This window comes from Ambystoma mexicanum, chromosome 8 (assembly GCF_040938575.1).
Source record: "Ambystoma mexicanum isolate Mex_15411 chromosome 8, UKY_AmexF1_1, whole genome shotgun sequence".
Classification (NCBI taxonomy): domain Eukaryota; kingdom Metazoa; phylum Chordata; class Amphibia; order Caudata; family Ambystomatidae; genus Ambystoma; species Ambystoma mexicanum.
In genome coordinates, this window is record NC_090929.1 from 649,898,863 (window position 1) to 649,918,620 (window position 19,758).

The following is a 19,758-nucleotide window of genomic DNA, read 5'->3' on the forward strand; positions in this document are numbered from 1 at the left end:
GGGAAGAAGTTACAAAAAAAGGTTTGCTATTTTAGAGCTATGGAAAATGTATCTGAACGAGAAAGAAGATCCGCCCGAGAAGAAGTGGATGCTTAATCAGCATAAAGCAGAGGGCGCAGTGCCCATGGCTCCTCTTCCTTCTTCTTAAGACAAAAGTGTAACTACTGCAAAACAGGGATTTTATCCTCTAAAGAAGTGAAAAGCAGTGGCGTGTTATGTCAAAACGACATGCACACCCCCTGCATATAGTAGTGAAGATAATATAGAAGAAAGCAAAAGTAAAGAACGCACATATGTCTACACGTGATGAACATAAAGAGTGTGACGAAAGAAGGGACATACTGATTTAAGAAGGAGCTAGGAGACAAAAAGGACAGAAAGACAGCTAGTGGAGTGACAATAGTACAGAATGAGTGGATGAATGGACAGATACTACTTAAACTAGATGGAAAAGGTATTGATGGTGTGTGATAGAGCAGATAGAGATAGACTAGACACTGTAATTTTTATTTGAACTCTGTTTATTAGTTAACTTCCTATACTTTCAAAACAGCAGTATTTAACAGTTCTGACAACTTCTGGGCCTTCAGTTCAGCTGACAGACTCCCCTTGACTTGATGTTTTAACCATCTGGAGTGTAGTTCATAGGGAAAAGTCTCTATATCTTGATGGGACAAACCATGGCCCTTTTCATATTTCGCCAAGACAGAATATTTGTTTTCTGGTAGTCTATCCTGTCACCTGAACGGGGTTTAACAGTTCAACGTTTCATTCGAGGATTTCACCTTTCAAATCACGTGCCAGTTCACTCATGTCCCTCTTTTCTCACCAATGCAGTTTATAGGCATTTCAGTCTTAATGCTCCTTTCGCTGAGGCCTCTCAGACCCTTGCTGTATTTCTATTGTAATCCATGACTCACTGAGTCCATCCACTCTAGCACTCGACACGAAAGCCTCTCACCTTCTTGGATGGTCAAGGGGCTCCTTAACTGGCTTTCTGCTAGCGGCGTTCCTCTCTGGACATCTGTTTCCTCTCCGGCTTCCTGCGTCTTGTATACGGAGCTCGCCGCGGCTCCAGTGAGTCTCTCGGAGGATCGGCTCCTCATTCGTAGGCAAGCTCTGCTCCCGCAAAGGTGGGGGCTCAGATCAGCGCTGCGCTCTCCAGCTGCTCCTTCCAGCTGATCTGAGCGTTTCCTTCGGCTCTAGGCTGGTAGATTCTTCGCTAGATGGGCGGAGTCGACGGCTGTCGTGTCTCCCTTCCTCACGGCAGACCTGTCAACTCCGTCAACGTTACCAGTCTCTGCAGCGGAGTGTAGGACAGATCTACTTCGATCGGTACATCAGCTGTTCAACTTCACTTTTATCAGGTACTTAACCGTTGACAGCTTCCTCGTTTCTCCACGCTGACTTACACGGCCTCACTGCTCTGCACCTCTTAACTTTATACACTACTCTTCACGGGGCGCTCAACAGGAGCGAACCTCGTCTTAACACTATCAGGAATGTGTTAGTAGGCCCATTCATACTCTGGCTCTTCTTCCTCCGGAGCCCGTTCTTCCTCGGTCTTCTCCTTTCCCTACCAAAATCAAGACACAACATCAAAAGCAAAGTCCAATATTAAAGCAAGGCACCTTGTTTTCTCCCTCACTCTTTCTCTCATTGGAGCATTTGCTTGTTTGTCAATAAGGAAGTCCCTCCCTCCAGGACCCTTTGTGACATCAGACTTACAGCTCACTCTTCCCGGAAACATAGAGATTTGATGGTATTTCCCTATTCACTTGACTCTGAGGTGCCTCAGCTTCCTCTGGCTCATCACATATGCTCCCCTTTAAGCCCTTACATTCGGGAAGGGCATGTATTCTAGACAAAAAGTCCACTTGCGCCATTTTCCTGCCTGGTTGGTGAACAGTCTGGAACGAATATGGCTACAACGACAGAAACCATCTTAACACTCGTGGATTTGTTTCCATGTTTCGCGACAACCACATCAACGTAGCATGATCAGTAACCAACGTACATTTTCTGCCCAAGAGGTAGTATCTTAAGGAGTCGATTGCCCATTTCACTGCCAAACACTCCTTTTCTATCGTTTCATAACCCATTTCGTGCGGCAACAGCTTTCTGCTCATAAATTGAATGGGCCTCTCTTCCTCTCCCTTGTTCTGGAAAAGAATATCTCCTAGCCCAGACCCTGAAGCATCTGTGTGCAGATATAAGGGCATTGAAAAATCAGGACAATTAAGTACAGCCCGGTCGGACAGCACAGCTTTGAGGGCAATGAACGCTCCTCTATTTGAGCATTTCTCCACTCGGATTTCGGTGGAGCACTCGACTTCAATAGATTTGTTAGTGGAGTTGCAATAGTCGAAAAGTGGGGTATGAATCGACTGTAATAGCCCACAAAACCAAGGAAAGCCCTAACTTGTTTGGTAGTTGCCGGGAACTGTAATTGACGTATGGCCTCTAGTTTTTCTTGTTGTGGTCTGATAGTTCCTTGGCCAACATAGTACCCCAGATATCTCGTATATGAGTTTGCCACATTAGTCTTTTTGGGGTTTATGTGTAACCCAGCCTTCTCCAAGGTTTGAAAAATTGCGCCTAAATGTTTCACGAGCAGCATTGGCTAAACACAACAATGTTGTCCAAATATGCCCCTACATAACTCTCATGGCCTTTTATTAGATAATTCATCAGTCTTTGGAATGTGGCTGGAGAACCATGAAGACCAAAAGGCAGGACTGTAAACTGATATAATCCACCCGGAGACGCAAAAGCCGTCTTCTCTCTATCTGGAGGAAACAAGGGCACTTGCCAATACCCCTTCGTTAGGTCAGTTGTTGTTAGGAACTTAGCCTAGCCCAGTCTTTCCAAAAGGTCATCGATTCTAGGCATAGGGTATGCATCAAATTTTGACACCTCATTCACTTTTCTGAAATCCATGCAAAAGCGAAGGCTCCCATCTGGCTTTGGTACCATCACTAGAGGCGAGCACCAGTCGCTATGCGATGGTTCAATTACGCCCAATCGGAGCATCTCTTGAATCTCTTTATCCATCGCTTGTAGCCTGGATTCTGGAATTCTGAATGGCCGCACCCTCACTTTCACTCCTGGGTCGGTTTGTATGTGATGTCATGTCAACGAAGTTTTTACCGGAATTGAAGAAAATATGCTTGCATACTGATCCAGCAGTCTAGAGAGCTCCAGTTTCTGTGAGAGACTTCATTCTGGATTAATGTTTAGGGCTTCTTTCCCTATTGGTTTCTCAGCCGTCGGTAGGTATTCAGCCGATCCTTCTTCCAGATTAATCATGGCCACTGTAACTTCAGGTTCCATCCACTTCAACGAATTTACATGATATGTCTGAAGAGGAATTTTATTCTCAGGTTGGCGAACTCTGTAGGTACTGGTCCTAATACTTCCTCAATTGTATAAGGTCCTTTCCAAGATGCCAGCATTTTATTTTCGGTTGTGGGAAGAAGTACAAGAACCAGTTCTCCTACTTGAAATGTTTGCACCTTTGACTTTTGGTTGTAGTATTGTTCTTGTTTACCTAGAGCTTGTTGGAGGTGTACCTACGCGATTGACTGAAGTTTCTCCACTCTTGACTGTAGCTGAGAAGCATATTCCATCAATGTAATTTCCGGATTTGGCTGTTCCTCCCAGTTCTCTCTTAAAATGTCCAAGAGGGTTCTTACTGGTCTTCCAAACAACAGTTCAAACGGGGCAAACCCTTTGGATGATTGAGGAGTATTCCTCAATGTCATTAAGATCCACGGCAATACCCTATCCCAATTTCGCTCTCCCGGCTGGATGCTTTTCCTTATCATCTGTTTAATAGTCTGGTTGTATCTCTCAACCACCCCATCCGTTTGAGGATGATAAACGGCAGTCCTGAGCTGGGAGATGTGTAGGGTGTCGCATACCTGTTTTAGTACAGTCGACATGAAGTTGGTTCCTCTCTCTGTGACTATCTCCTTAGGTATACCTACTCTCCAGATGAAAGGAACTAAGGCATCACATATTTGCTGGGCGTTCGTCGATCGCAAGGGAAAAGCTTCGGGATACCTGGTTGCGTAGTCGACAATCACAAGCAGGTACTTATGTCCCCTACTTGAGGGATCCAAAGGTCCTACTATATCCATTCCTATTCTTTGGAATGGTTCTAATATCAAGGGCATCGGTTGGAGAGGTACCTTGGTGATCATTGCTCCATTCTTTTTTTGACATTCGGGACAGCGTTGACAAAAACGGGCCACTTGTCCATACACACCTGGCCAGTAGAATCTTGCGAGGATCTTTTGCGTGGTTTTTTCAACGCCAAGGTGACCTTCTCCTACTTGTAAATGAGCGACTTCAAGGACGGGACGGCAATACTTGCTAGGTACCAACAGTTGCTTGACAGTTTCTTTTTCCGGGTTAACAGTCATTCGATAATCTAACCCGTTGTCTTTGATAAAGTAGGGGGTCTTCCCCCTTGGATCATCGGTCACCGATTCTCTTGCATATTTCAACAGGGGGTCGAGCTCCTGAGCCATGCGGAAACTATCTCCTCCTTCGTCTATTCTCCAATCCACAGCCATGGGACACATATTCTGCTCAAGCCATGCGTGCTTCTCCAACCTCCTTGCATTCTTACTCTTTCTCTCCTTATTGCCCTGTGGACGGAGCTCTTGACCCCAAAAGGGAGCTTCTTTTAGCCATTTGTCTTCCACCTTCTGGATAAGTCGAGGAAGATTAGGAACATCAGAGCCAATCAACAGGGGTTCAGGTAATTTTGGCATTACAGCTGCTCTTACATTCATTTGTTCCTCTGCTACCGTTATCTTGATATTTCGGAGGGGATACACTTTAACGTCACCATGGACACATCGGATGGGGATACTTTCACTCAATGCCTTCATACCAGCTAACAGCTCTGGATTTACAGCCGTTTGTAAGCTTCCTGTATCTAGCATCGCTCTGTTCGGGCGACTCTCCACCTCGCCTTCACCTCGGCTTCACAGATATACGGATATTTGATCTTAGGAGTTGGGGAGGCACCAGCCTGGTTGACTTCTTTTGCCGCTTCAAAAGCCCCCACATTCTTGCCAGGTGACCCCAGTCGCCACATTCAAAACATTGTGGCCTTCGGGCACTGATGCTAGGAGGACTGGTCATCTGTGAGGTCCCTGCTCCTTCACTGTTGGGGCGGAACCTTGCTCCCTCCCATTCTGGTCTTCTTATCATCGAGTTGGGCCAAAGTGTAGGAGGAACCGCTCGACTTCCCCCGGCTTTAGGAATGGTGCGGAAAGACATCAACTTCGCCTGGTCGGCCTTCTGATACGCCGAGGCGATATTGACAGCCTCGTTCAAGGTGGTTCTGTGGTGTTGTCTGACCCACCTTTGCATGGGCAAGGGTAATGCGTCCACAAACTGTTCTAAGATTACTTTCTCGGCTATCTCATGTGTAGTTGCGGAGTTGGTTTGCAGCCACTTCTACCCTAACTCCTTAATCCGGTAGAAGGGTTGTCTGGGAGTTTCTTCTGAGATAAGTTTAGTATCCCTAAACTTGATCCTGTAGGCTTCTTCGTCATGGTCCAGTCGTTCCTGCACTACCCGCTTCATGTCTTGATAACTGGTGTCTCCCGCGGGGTTAGCAGCCTGATAGGCACTTTGCATCTCACCGGTCATGAGTGGTGCGATGTAGTGGCACCCCCTCTCGGCTGGCCATTGTGCATTCCTGGTGACCCTTTCAAAGTTGACGAAGAAGTGGGCAGGATCTTCTCCTGTGGAAAACTTCTGAAGGACTGAAGTCGGTACTGGGGTGTGGCTTCTCATGTTTGTGATTTCTAATAGTTGGTTCTGCTGATGCTGCAGGGCCTGCTGAAAGGCTTGCCTGTCAGCTTGGGTCTCCTGGCTTTGAAGCTTTAAGGCTTGTTGGAGTAGCTGTTGGCCCTCACTTAGCGTTTTTATCAAATCCTCCATCGTGTTCCGCTCTATCCCACCGCTGCCATCAAATGTGATAGAGCAGATACAGAGAGACTAGACACTGTAATTTTTATTTGAACTCTATTTATTAGGTAACTTCCTATACTTTCAGAACAGCATTATGTAACAGTTCTGACAGTTTCTTGGCCTTCAGTTCAGCTGACAGGCTCCCCTTGACTTGATGTTTTAACCATCTTGAGTGTAGTTCATAGGGAAAAGTCTCTATATCTTGATGGGACAAACCTTGGCCCTTTTCATACTTCGCCAAAACAGAATATTGGTTTTCTGGTAGTCTATCCTGTCATCTGAACAAGGTTTAACAGTTCAACGTTTCGTTCGAGGATTTCCCCTTTCAAATCACGTGCCAGTTCACTCATGTGCCTCTTTTCTCACCAATACAGTTTATAGGTTTTTCAGTCTCAATGCTCCTTTCGCAGAGCCCTCTCAGACCCTTGCTGTATTTCTATTGTAATCCTTGACTCACTGAAGGTGGGAAAGGTAGGTAAATGTCCTTGTCCAAGCACACCTATGCATCTGGTGGAGAAATGGGGAATGTAATATTTAGGTATAATGTGCGTAGAGGCAGCGTCTCTGTTAATCACTCTCTGAAGGCCGAAGATGCCGGAAGATCCAAAATCCCCATCACCTAATTGGTGTGTAAAAATAAAGTGAACAAAGTCTGTTTGGACTTATCAAATTGTAAGGTAAATTATGGATTTGTCTGAAAACAAATAAAATATATTTTTGCATTCATATTCCAATCATGAGTACATTTAGGAAATCACACTTAAAAGAAAAATCCAGATGAGTATAAGTGACATACCAGTTTTGTAGTCTCAAATGTAGGAACTGGGTGATTAGATAAGCTAGACTGTATATTTCAAACGGCGTGTTCGCAAACACACCCCGACAAGAGTCCCTGAAATGGAGTCTCTGTGTCACGGGGCGTATATCGTCACGCGTCCGGCACCCAGTCGGTGCGCGTAACGTCCCACGTCGCAAGGGTGACATAATTTTTTTACTTTTTGGGAGCGCATGCGTGCGAGTGAATTGCTAAGCAAAATATGGTTGCTAAAAACAAAGCTCCATAGGCATTATTGCATCGAGTTGCAATTATCCACTTCACAGTTCGGATGTGATAGATAGCTGTATTTAGGATTAAAAAGTTAACTGAGTCCAAATTCCCAAAACCAAATCTTGAATTAAACAGCTCATTAATGACATGACGTCATCTGTTTGCTACAGTAGCTCAAGCAAAAAGCTAGATCAAATCTAATTTCTACTTGCACAACTAAACTTACACACAGAATCTCAAAGCCAAATCTAAATCGCAACAGCTCGTATGCCAATCATTTAATTGTTAACCATTGTCGGAATTGCATTTTATACGGAAAATAACAGAATCTATATTTAAAACCTAGACTAAAGTCATATGAACTTGATTGAATTACCAAAGACAAATTACGGTACGTGTATGTTGTTATCAAGAACCCAAATTCAATGATAAACAGATGCAGAATGTGCTTGGTTGGGGAATCGGATCAAACCCGAAGCCCACCCTATGCCATACATATAAGCTATTATTGCATAGAGAATGTCCAGCAATCATAAAAAACCTGGACAGTGGAACAACAATTGTTTCTCCAGTCTTACAAAAGTTAGCTTAGAAATATGCTCATTTCACAGTCCGTGTTTAGATCTCTTTCTGTAAAACAAAAGAAACAAATACATTTGCTTTCCATTTTCCTCAGTTTAAGTTGCATATCATCACCTCTCCAGGCTGCCTTAGCTTTCATGAGTCCACAAATTTGATGTGTATTTTGTTAGCGAACTGGTGCTGCTTTTGCCAATGTACTGCCTGCGGGACTTGTGAATCCTAGCTATTGAGGCTGGAGAGGTGTTCTCTGATTCTGAGCTGCCGTATGGTGCTACCTACGTAGATCAAACCACAAACACAAATTGACGCATACATTACATAAGTAGTTCTACAGTTAATAAAATCTTTAATCATGGTTGTCATACCAAAGAAATCCGTAAACCATCTACAATCCGGTTGAGCAAATTTACACATGGTACAATTACCACATTTATGGAAACCTGCTAATGGTTTTAGCCAGTTGGGTCGAGTGAGCTGTTCAGAACCCCCAGACTTTATCAACCACGGAACCCTGGGGAGGGCACACAACAACAGCGCACCTCGCAAGCCAGTGCTATAAAGAATTTTAGGAATATATGTGCATGGGAGATTAGGGAGAGGAAGGCGATTGGAATGGGAAGGGAAATTCCTGCGTTTGGGAACGCTGGCCGGAATTTAGGATCCAGCTCTCGGGATCATATGAGGGGGGCTACGTGCCAGTTGGATTTACCAAGCGTAGGGGAGGGGGAAGGTGGAACTGGGGGAGGGCGAGGGACGGAGTAGCACTCACAACCTGAGGGAGGCAAAGCAGGGGAGGGAGCACCCGGAAGGAGGATGAATATAGCCTTGTGCATACTGAAGGGGCGCAGACCTCCCCAAGTAGGATACCAGGGCTTTGGACACCAAATATGGCCATAGCTATCCGTTTGAAAATCCTGTCGCTTCACATAAACGGCTTCAACTCCCCGCTCAACCGGAAGAAGATGGAGAGATACCTAAGGAGAGAAGGCCCGCACATCATAGCCCTGCGAGAAACTCACATACGAACACAGGTCATACACCGGGTCAGATTCTGGGGATACAGGACAATCCTTCAAGCTACACGACCTGACAAAAAAGCTAGCTCTGAGAGACAGGCTAGATCTAACAGTAACGGGTTCAGAGAAAGATAACCAAGGCACATACCTTGCGATAACAGTGGAAGGAAGGTGGGAGGCATACACAATTGCAACACTATACGCCCCCATCACGGGCTAGGACCAGTACCAGTACATCCAACGTGCACTCAAACGCTTAGAACGTTATGCAAAATTCCCCATCATTATTTCAGGGGATTTCAACATCGCCTGGGACCCCACCAGAGACAGGTGCATCCTCAAAGAGAAGCTACACCAATTAGGCCTAGTAGATGTTTGGAGAACCAAACAGGGGGAGAGGGAGGGGTACACTTTCTACTCACATGCCCACAGGTCGCACTGCAGGATCGACTACGTCTGGCTGGCCACCTCGCTGATGGGCAAAATAGTCTAGATGGAGCTGGGCGCCATCTCCCTCTCCGACCACGCGCCCATGACCTTAGAACTAGCTAGGAAAAAGGGGCCACGGGGGCCCTGGAAGTGGAGATAGCGGGGCACCTCTTCAAGGAAATAACCCTGGCAAAGGAGGTCTCGGAGGATAACAGATCTGTAGACACCAACTAAGAGGGGGACACTAGCTGGCAAATCTGGTGAGATGCGCTTAAGGCAACCCTCAGAGGCAAGATCATTGCTATTAAAGCCAGGGGCATGCAGGAGCTGAGACTCGAGGGAAACTAATTTAGAGGCCAAACTAAAAGAGCTCATGCCTACAATGGGCCCGAAGCAGACCCCTGCCACGAAAAGGGAATTCAGGGCCATCAGTGGGCGGCTAGACTTGCTGCGGAGCACAATCTGCTCCGCCTCAAACAGCGGCTGTACGTCAAAGCCAACAAATCTGACTGTCTGCTAGCCAAAATGCTCAGGAAAGAGAGGGATAGAACCATATTAAAAATAAAACAGCAGGGGACCAGACAAGTACCAACACGGAGGACATACATCAGGAATTTGTTAAATTCTACTCTACCCTGTACAGCACCGAAAACCTGCCCCTAGAAAATCGGGAAGAATACCTGAGGGAAACCCACTTGAACCAACTAACCAGGGAAGAAAGGGAAAGGCTGGAGTGAAACATCACAATAAAAGAAGTAAAGGCAACAATCAACTTACCCCCCATCAACAAATCTCCGGGCCCGACGGTTTTGGTGCAGAGTTTTATAAGCTCCACAAAGAGGAACTAATCCCTCACCAAATTATACAATCATATAGGGGCATCCAAAATGTTGCCGAAATCTATGGAAGAGGCAAAAGTCATATTAATACACAAGAAGGGGAAAGATGCAACTGAGTGCGGCTCATATCACCCTATTGCATTAATAAATGTAGACGCCAAAATCCATGCCAAAATACTGGCAAGTAGGCTAGAGCTTATTCTCCCGAGGCTGGTTCAGACCGATAGGCTTCGTGAGAGGCAGGCAAACAAGTGATAACATTAGACACATAGTCCACCTAATCGAAAAAGCCAAGAAAAGGGCCATCCATGCTCTCCTTTTAGCCATCGACGCTGAAAAAGCTTTCGACAGAGTAGAGTGGGATTCCTTTTTGCAACCATGAGGAGGATGGGGTTTGGGCAAAGCTTCTTATGAAGAGTCAAGGCCAATTACCAGCACCCACTCTTACGACTTGCTATAAACGGTCAAATCTCGGACCAGATTCCAGTAGAAAGGGGGACGAAACAGGGATGCCCTCTATCACCTGTATTATATGCCCTACACCTAGAACCATTCCTTAAGGCATTCAGGGCGAACGAGGCAATAGCGGGGATACCATTTGGGGGGGAACCGCATAAAATAGCAGCCTTTTCGAACAACATGATCTTTACCTTAACTCGCCCAGACACATCACTGAGAGCTGCCCAGAAAGAGCTTGACCGATTCGGAGCAGTCGTGGGCCTAAAAGGTTAATATAACTAAATCAGAAATCCTCAACCTCATATAACCCAGCAGGAGACGCAACCCCTCAAATGCAATTTCCAATTCCACTGGGTAGAAAACTCTATCAAGTATCTGGGGGTTCTGCTGACCAGCAAGGTTGAAGGGTTGTACCAGGCTAACTTACCGCCCCTGTTCGAGCAGCTGAAATCAAAACTAGTAGATTGGGGCCCCCTCGCCATATCGTGGTTGGGCCGAATCAATGCCTTGAAAATGGCGGTCCTCCCTCTGCTCCTCTATTACTTCACCTCCCTTCCAATTCACGTTCCGTCCGGCTTCTCCAAAGCCCTCCAGAAGGCAACAGATTCCTTTGGAACTATAAACTACCGAGAGTGGCGAGCTGGGTCATGAGATCGCCGCTGGGAAGTGGGAGGATGGGTGCGCTGGACTTCAAAGCCTATTACATCGCTGCCCAAATAAGGGTTATTAGAGACTGGCAACGGGACGACAGAGACAAGATATGGAGACCCATGGACAGAGCTGTGGTGGGAACTGAGATGGAGGAGGCACTGTGGAAGCCCAAGGAGGACAGACCTCCGCAAATGTACGCAAGCTTAATCACGAGCACAGTGGTAAGTGCCTGGGATCTAGCAGTGAGCAAATCCCGCACCACAACGTTCCCTTCTCCATACACTCCCCTCTTCAGGAACCCTCAGTTCACTACCGGCGTCGTCCCTACGGCATGCCAAGTCTGGCAAAAAGGCTGCCGAAGAGCGAGGGACACTTACAACCAATGTAAAGCCGACTTCGAATTGGGAGAAAAATCAACGTTACGTCTGTGCTCAACTGAGACATTGGCCGTCCCACCAGGAGATGAGAACCGCAGCGACCCGAGAGCTCACAACGTTTGAGAAATATCTGGACACAAACACGGGCGATGAGAAAGTGGTCACAAAAATATATAGGATTATAAAAGAAGGGGAGTCATGGCCACCCATGCCATACAAAGCGAAGTGGGACTCCAACACAAGTACCACAATAGACACAGAAGCATGGACGAAGCTTTGGCCTCACTTGACAAAACTCACAAGATCAGTCCAAAATGGGAGAAATGGATGAAACTCCTAACATAATTGCATCTCACCCCAGTGAGACTCCACAAGATCTACCCAAGGGTATCGAAGGAATGCTGGAGGAACTGCGGCCACACGGGTACATGGACCCACATATGGTGGTCTTCCCCAAAATGATCAGAGTATTGGGGAACGGTTCACTCAGCCATCAAATGGGTCCTGGGGCAAAAAATAGAAGGGAACTGGGGCCTAGCCATGGTAGGTCTCAATGGGGCATTAGAAGAAACCTCATTGGAAGCTCTATATCATCATGATGATGGCTGCGGCCCTAGTCATTGCGCGTAAATGGAAATCAGCGCACCCTCCCGCAGACCATGAATGGGTCGCGAAATGGTTGCTCCTAGCAAGGGAATGGCTGACCTCGATTCAAGGAGACCACTTGAAATTTAATACGTAATTGTCAACGCTCCTGAACTACCTAAAGGAGGGCGGGCGACGAAAATGGTGCCCGAAGGCCATAACCCTTCTGGGGATAATCCCGGACCAGGAAGACTACGACATTCAACTACAGCTGGAGCCTGAGGCCCCGCACAGGACAGGGTTGAAGCACACAGAGGGCACAATCTCAGGAAGCCAACATATGAAAAACCTGAGGGACTGCTCCATTCCTAAGGGGGGGATGGGGAGGGTGTTCTATTGGGATGTTCTTTCAATTCTTTACTATGTTTCTTCTTTTGTTTCTTTAACTCACTTGTAATGTTATTACACAAAATGACAATAAAAATTTACGTTAAAAAAAAATTCTATTGGAAACTAAAAAGATGTTCTTAGTCCATCTAGAGGCCTCCATTCGTTATTTTTCCGGGTGTTCAACCAATATTAGTACAGACTAAATTGTTCTGTTTACGGTACTTTCTTTAGTCGTGGACCATTCCATCCCAAAGGCCTGGGAAGGCTACTGAGAGCTTCAGTGGCGGGAGGCGACCTCTAACCTTAAGGCTAAAGAATGACGCTGTAATTCTTTGTGTCTTATCCACTATCACTATGATGTTGGGTGTAGCTGCGCGTGGTTCATATGCACTTTGTGCACACTTATGTCATTCAAACGCGTTTTGCAAGATGTGGATGTGCTTGTGATTAAGTTGATGGTGTTAATTTGTAATATGGACTTTCTCGAGGTGGCACTTCGCAGAGTTGTCCTTGCTATGAACTCATTCTATTATTGTACCTTCTCACTTGAGTTCTGCACTTATTGGTTGGTGCCACACTGGGCAAATAACAGCACTCTTTCTTTATTTTTGCAGTAAAAATTGCAACCAAGGCAAATCCCTGGGAAGGAAACTCTCTGAAGCCAGAGAGTTTGCGGTCACAGCTGGAGACCTCTCTGAAGCGCCTGCAGACCTCCAGTGTGGATCTCTTCTATCTGCATTGTCCAGATCATGAAACCCCGATCCAGGATACTCTAAGTGCTTGCCAGGCACTTCACAAGGAAGTAAGGCTCATATGGAAGGAAATTCTCAAAATGGCGGGGGAATGAAGGGCATACGGTGGGGAGCGAGGCGGGGAGCAGCATCTAAACATGGCAAGCAATATTGATCCACCTGTGAAGTAAGGATGGGTATATTCTGGTCTGAGTGCTCCTCGAAAACCGTGAGGGGCACAACATACTCTGCGTGTTCCGTGCAATAAAGGTAGAACAAACTGTTTATTCGGCTTGCATTATGGAGGATGATTTTGCAGGGATTCTAACATGCATTAAGTGCTCCATGCAAGGTGTAAGGGGCTCATAGCAAGGTATGACTTTTCCATGCCAGGCAATAAAGAACACAGCATGCTTTAAATGCAATATGTCAGTCTGCGCGCACTATGCTCTGATTGCATCAGGCCAAGTAATTAGGGGCACAACATGCCCTTTACTGCGCAGCAATTCGAGGCAGCGATGTGTAAAGAATTCTGTGGCTACTCTGAACAGGACATGATGGGGGCTGTAGCATATAATGTGACTGTTTCCAGCTAGGCGAGTCTCTGTCTGTATTCGACACCTATGTACACATTGTGGGTGGTTTTTAACTCAAATTATCCTGCATTGTTCCATGTGTTTCCGTCTGTGGTTTGCAGCAGATGGTTAGGTTCCTAATGTCTTCTTACTTCATGAATGTTGATAACGGAAGGTAATCCACTCTTTTGAGATTTACTTTGCCCTCTGTTATGACTACACCTGAATAATGGGAAGACGACTTTTTCAGTAAGATATAAAAAGGTCAAGGCATGGCTGTGAATCATTCATTTCTGAAATAAATGCATTAAATGGTACATACAAACGAATTTGTGTCACTTGTTAAACACTGTTATACCTCTACATAGCATGGCGAATGAAAACCACAGGGCTAAAGAACACCAGGTAGGAGGGTTTAAACATAGCGGCTGGAGGCCAATCTGAAGAACATAATCCATTCCTAAATGCCATGCAGCTCTGAGGTTTCTGCATCGAGAGTGATCACTCTTCTTCTAGCACAAACATCTTACAGAACTTTAGTGTATTCCAAAATGAGATGAGGCAAGGCTTTCATCTATTTGCTCCGCAATTGCCAAATTATTGGCATATGATGCCTTTTAATATCTCTGATTGTTGGAATTGCTTGGCAGTTGTACTCTCCAAAGCAGGCAGTGTTGAAGTCTTGCAGCTCACGAAGCGAGGAGGGGGAAACGAGGCTGTGAAGGAGTGTAAACTGGCTCAGGACCTACTGTCCCACAGAGGATCCATATAGAATATAGCGTAGCAATACTGGGAATTTTCCCCACAAAACACAGAACCACGTTTCACCCTATTTTTGGTCCAATTCAACCACCATAGACTCAACTTAAACCCCCTTCATGTCTACAACTTCTGTCTCTAGCGCAGGCAAGCTAGGGCGTATGCTGGAGTTGTTGGTGGCGTACTAACTGGAACGAAGGGTTGAGGGTGCAATCCCTGATACTGTCTGTAAATAATAAATAGGTTAAAAAAATGCCCTTAACCACCAAGAATGTGATGCAGTCCACCAATTGGTAGCATGCTTAATAATGGTTTTACAGATCCGTTTTGCCGTGTATTCATATCATAGTGCCTCTTCTACTCTTCCATAAAGACTTGCACAAAGTGCCGTACTGCCATGAACTTTAACATAACAAGTAGGGACAGATGTAGAAGTAGCTGTTCTGCTCACTTTAATACTGCAGCGTGGACTTAAGTTCAGTCACTATCCACTGTCCTTTATTTTTCATACTTTCCAAGGAAATCTTATTTATTGTGGCTTTAGCACTATGATTCATTGTCCTGATCCTTGAAAAGTATGACACGAGGAAGGAAAATACATCATAAAAGTGGTCATATGTCGAAAATTAAATGTTTTGGTTACCGTACAATGGGTTACAGAATACTTATACATCGCATTTTGCGCAAAGCAATGACGTGAGAGTCAAAATATATTTTATAAGACAGAGGTGCACAAGACTGGAAAGGTCAGAAAACACGTGTACTTATCATTAACAAATATGGTACTAATTTAGAATACTGAGGATTAATGGCGCATTAATGTTTACTAATGCACGTGTGTAGCAAAATTAGATGTAATATAAATAGGACGTCCAGCACAATAATTTTAGTTGGATTATAAAGTGAAAAAAGTTGAATAAAAAATTCTAGAAAAGGCGTTGAAAAAGAATACGTTGCACCCTGTCACCAAGACCAAGATGTTACCCAGGAAGGTAGAAGACTTTGCTCCTGCCAATATGCACAGAGCGCTAGAATATCCTTGTGCCGGGTTATAGGGTGAAAATATGGGAGGAATACTGCACGACTCTTCTTCCCCCAGCTTCGCTTTCAGCACAGTATGAACATATATATATATATAAAAGAAAACCTACTGCACTCCCCCCACCCCCACTTTCGGCCCTATACTGATATGCCTTTAGAGTGTAGATATCTGTAGACCTATGTGAGCGCCCCATCCCAGAGAGCCTAATTTCTATGCTCCGTCGGAGGTGCTCACAGACCATGTATGGGGGCTGAGGCAGTCCAGCCACGGTCTGGTTTGTGCACTGGATGGTGGAAGGAGCAGAGCTCTCCAGGTTCTGAATCCCACCAGAGGACACTGTTTGACAGAATGCAGTCGGGAGTGGGAAAAATATATTTTTTTATATAGAAATAAATCTATTCTGGTAATTCTGTTCCTGAAAGGGAGGCCTGCTAATCACAACCCGCCTTTATTAATGCTCCATGACAAAATCATAGTGCACTCGTGTGCCTTTGCTGTGACTGCCTTCTAACACCTCCAGTGGAAGCAGGGCAGGGTCAATGGTCACATGCACATTCCTAACAGCTGATAGAACACAAAGCCCAACATTCATACATGGATTTTTAATCAACTGCACCTCTGGTTCAACATATAACAATTGTGTGCCATAGTCAGCCTGCTGACACATTAAACTATATGTCTGGTTATTACATGGTGGCTAGGGGCATCACACAATTATATAGCCACAGAATGTGCTGGTCATATTAGTGTCAGCTTGCAGAGGCAACTCTGCCATGACAGAGCTGGTGTGTATTAACAGTCTGGCCTGGGTGTCTCTAACAACCATGTGGAACCCTCCCCACGAAGCTGTTCTTTTGAGGCTCGCAGAGGACAGCAGACCCCTTCCTCCAGTGCACAGGAACACACCCAGGGAGGTACAGTGGGATGGTGCTTTAAAGACGGCCCTGACATAACAAAGATAATTTCACACCAGCATGCTCATTAGGCAGACATGGGAAGGGGGTGGAGTTGGAATAGGCAGATGAGAGGTTTAGGCCAAGAGAGGGATTCCACCATCTTGTATTCTGCTAGGGCTCCCCGAACTGTATACAAAGCACTCTGGGTATGATACCAGGAGGTAAAGGACACTTGTTACAGCAGCCTGGAATCGATCCCGGACAGCAAACTTGCTTTGGATCCATACACTATAACATTTTGCCTTTATAAGGTGGGGAGGGGACACTGCCCTTAGTTGATTCTTCTTTGGACTTAAAGACAAGAAGGCTTCCCCTGCTACTCTGCTGGGGATGCAGTCCATTCCCAAGTCTTCTGCCACAGAGCTGAAGACGGAAGGCTCACTGGAAGAGGAAAGCTCTTCTTCCTACCCATCTCAGGGGCACATTTGGGATGACACTGCTGTGAACCAAGGCCTCGCTGCTCCCTTTGTACAGGAACCAGCATCCTGCTCACTGGAGGAGGAGGACACCGCTGTGAGTACTAGACAATCTTCTGGAGTGGACGTGCAGAAAAAAGGACTCGTCTTGTCCCTGGAGACGCTGGATTGGGCCTGCTAGCAGCTCAGAAGTCCAGAAACAGCTCAGAACCCTGTCTACCACCTAGAAACCTTTTCATGCCAGCCCAACTGTGTTGAACTCACTTCAAGCTCCCAGAAGACCCCTGATGCTGCTTTTGGCAGTCTATGAACTTTAAAATGCTGACCTGCTTTTTTGAGCTCTCTCAACCTTGACTTGGTGAAGCGCATTACTTCTGTGACTTAACGGCATCTCGCCACTATGAAAGCACTCTAATCACTGCATCCTTTAGCGCTGACTTGACCCAGTAGAAGAATCAGCTGAACCTGACTCAAAAGCCAACTCAACCTGATGGATGCCATCAACTCTCGAAACCAGACTTGATCCACAGAGTGCCCCATCTCGTAGCTGACTTGCCACTTGAACAACGCAACTCGACTATCTGTACAATGTTACGACTGCAGAAAAAACAGCAAGAATCCTTGCTCAACCACGCAGTAAAGGTATATGCAGTGGTCCTGTCCCCCAGGCCCACCTTAAAGTGCTCTAGTGACTGATAAGAGCTCACTCTTTGCCTTTGCAATATGATTTGGAGTACTTTGACATTTGCTGCCTACACTCATGTCCTTGTGCTTCTCAAAGTCTATTCTCTGTTTCCATTTCAGGGGTTTGGGCCATTAGTGTTTCAATGAGTTGTGTGACTTGTTAGTTTTTATTAAAGTTCCTATTTTTATAGAACCTTAGTTGGACAGACTTTCATTTTGGTACCACTATATCAGTTTTGTTTGTGTTGAAACAATCATCTCCCTCTGTTTTTGAAGAGTATAGACTGCCCTCGGCCTACGTTGCCCAAAGAGGAAAAGCAGGTATGCTTGTTTGGTGTTATCCTTTCACCCTAATGGGTGGGATCACTGCAAATGTAATTTTAGTGTGGGGCTGAATAGACGTTTTAAACACTACTCATTCCTATATGATATGATATTTATAACGCACTTAAAACCCTTAGGTTTCTAAGCTCAACCGGGGAATCAAACCTGTGGTGCTCCGTGATGTCTTGCTTCCCAGGCGAGCACATTAGCCCTGAGCTATCCTCCCGAGACTATGTAGGCAAACAAGAAGTGTGGCAGGCAACAGACATGTCAAGGTAATGCAGATACAAGTATCTTTAAGGCGTGAGAGAGAATTGCTTAACTTCTGAGATACATCTTGAAAGTGAGTCAAAAGAAGATCGTTCTATTTGTGTAAATCAGAGGTAGAGTACGTTTCTGGAATAGAATGTTAAGGCAAGAGAACCTTGGATGCACAGGTGCACGAACATGGTGTGGGAATATATTTGTAACCGTACTCCACTTTGTTGACAAAATGTAATAAAGATATATCTGGAAAAAACCGAGCATTTTTAAGTGAAGTTTAATACAAGAAAAGGTCACGGTGCACTTCAGTGATGAGTCTTCTGCAAGCACTTGATTACTTGGCAGTCCAACAGACCTTTTTAAAAGTGCTGTGCATATGCAGCGTTGAAGATTGCTTAATTTCAACACAGGAAGTGGGTACATAAGAAGAATGACAAAGATGGAACTAGCGAAAGAAACTGCAAAACGGTGAATTCAATTTCTGCCGACAATGTTTCTTTTAAAACTGCATTCACTGTGTAAGTGGACGAAAATTCAGAATTTCATGACTTGGAGAAACTGTGTGGCACTCAAATAAGGGAACATTTTGGGTGTATAGCTGAGTCAGATTTAAATCCGTTTGAACTAGAACATGAATGCAAATCCCATTTTGATAAAGTTGTACACCGTGTACATCATGTGAGGGTGACCGTACTAGAAATCTGAGCAAGGTAGAGTTTGTCCACCAAACGGCTGCTTCTAACTTCCACCAAGGCAATTATGGAAACCTAGCCAAGAGAGCTATAATACAAGCAAGTTAATTACTTTATTTATTCCTACATTTGGCAGATTGAAAACAATGTGCATAGATTTTGTTTCTGAGGATTTCATTAATAGCTTTATTATAAAAGATTTTTTAGCACGTGGCGTAAGAGGTAAGATGAGGCAATTATTCTGTTGCGTAATGCGGGTGCCAAATTGCTCTAGTTTTAAAGACACTTGAAGTATCTGAGTCAGGGATGACATGGAGCAGGACCAGGCTGACTCTGGTAAGTATAAAAGTAACAGGCTTTATTCTTGCTTAGTTACATAGGTAAAGTTCATGAAAGGTAGGAGAGTAAGTAACAAGCCTCTGCCCTGGTTCCCAGTCTTACTCCAAGTCCCAACAGACACTCTGTGGAATCCCCAGGCCTCCCACACTCGAAGCTCCACCTCACCATTCTATGAGGCCCCTGCATACACTCAAGCAGTCATTACAATCATACCAGGATACCACACATCCCCCTCCTTAACAACAACCTCAAGAAACATAATACACTCACCATCATGCCAGGATTACAATCAAAACAAACATAACACCTTCTACCCCGGCCTGCCACACCGAGGTCTCCGTGCTGCCACCACCAAGCGCATACCTTGCCACATGGACAATAAAAACTAAACTACCATCAAAAACCCTCCTAACCTACCACCTTTCGCCAGAACTGGCACTCCTGGCCTCAAGCCTGCCACACCTGAGCACTAACCACGTCTCAAATGAGACCAACATACCTTCCAAAATAGTGTAGCCCCACAAGCGTACACAATGGCCTAAACTAAACCCTAACATGCCAAAAGCAAACACAACCAAAATAATCAAAAGCAACCAAGCCTCAACG

General features: G+C 45.3%; 1 protein-coding gene across 1 annotated transcript in view; it reads left to right on the top strand.

The window, feature by feature from the left end:
• Positions 1 to 19,758, top strand: part of LOC138472281 (aflatoxin B1 aldehyde reductase member 4-like) — a 577,056-nt gene that overhangs the window by 67,223 nt on the left and 490,075 nt on the right. The window contains exon 2 of the mRNA XM_069610393.1: positions 12,985 to 13,172. Within this exon, the coding sequence (XP_069466494.1) occupies positions 12,985 to 13,172 (188 nt within the window). The remainder of the gene's footprint in view (positions 1 to 12,984; positions 13,173 to 19,758) is intronic.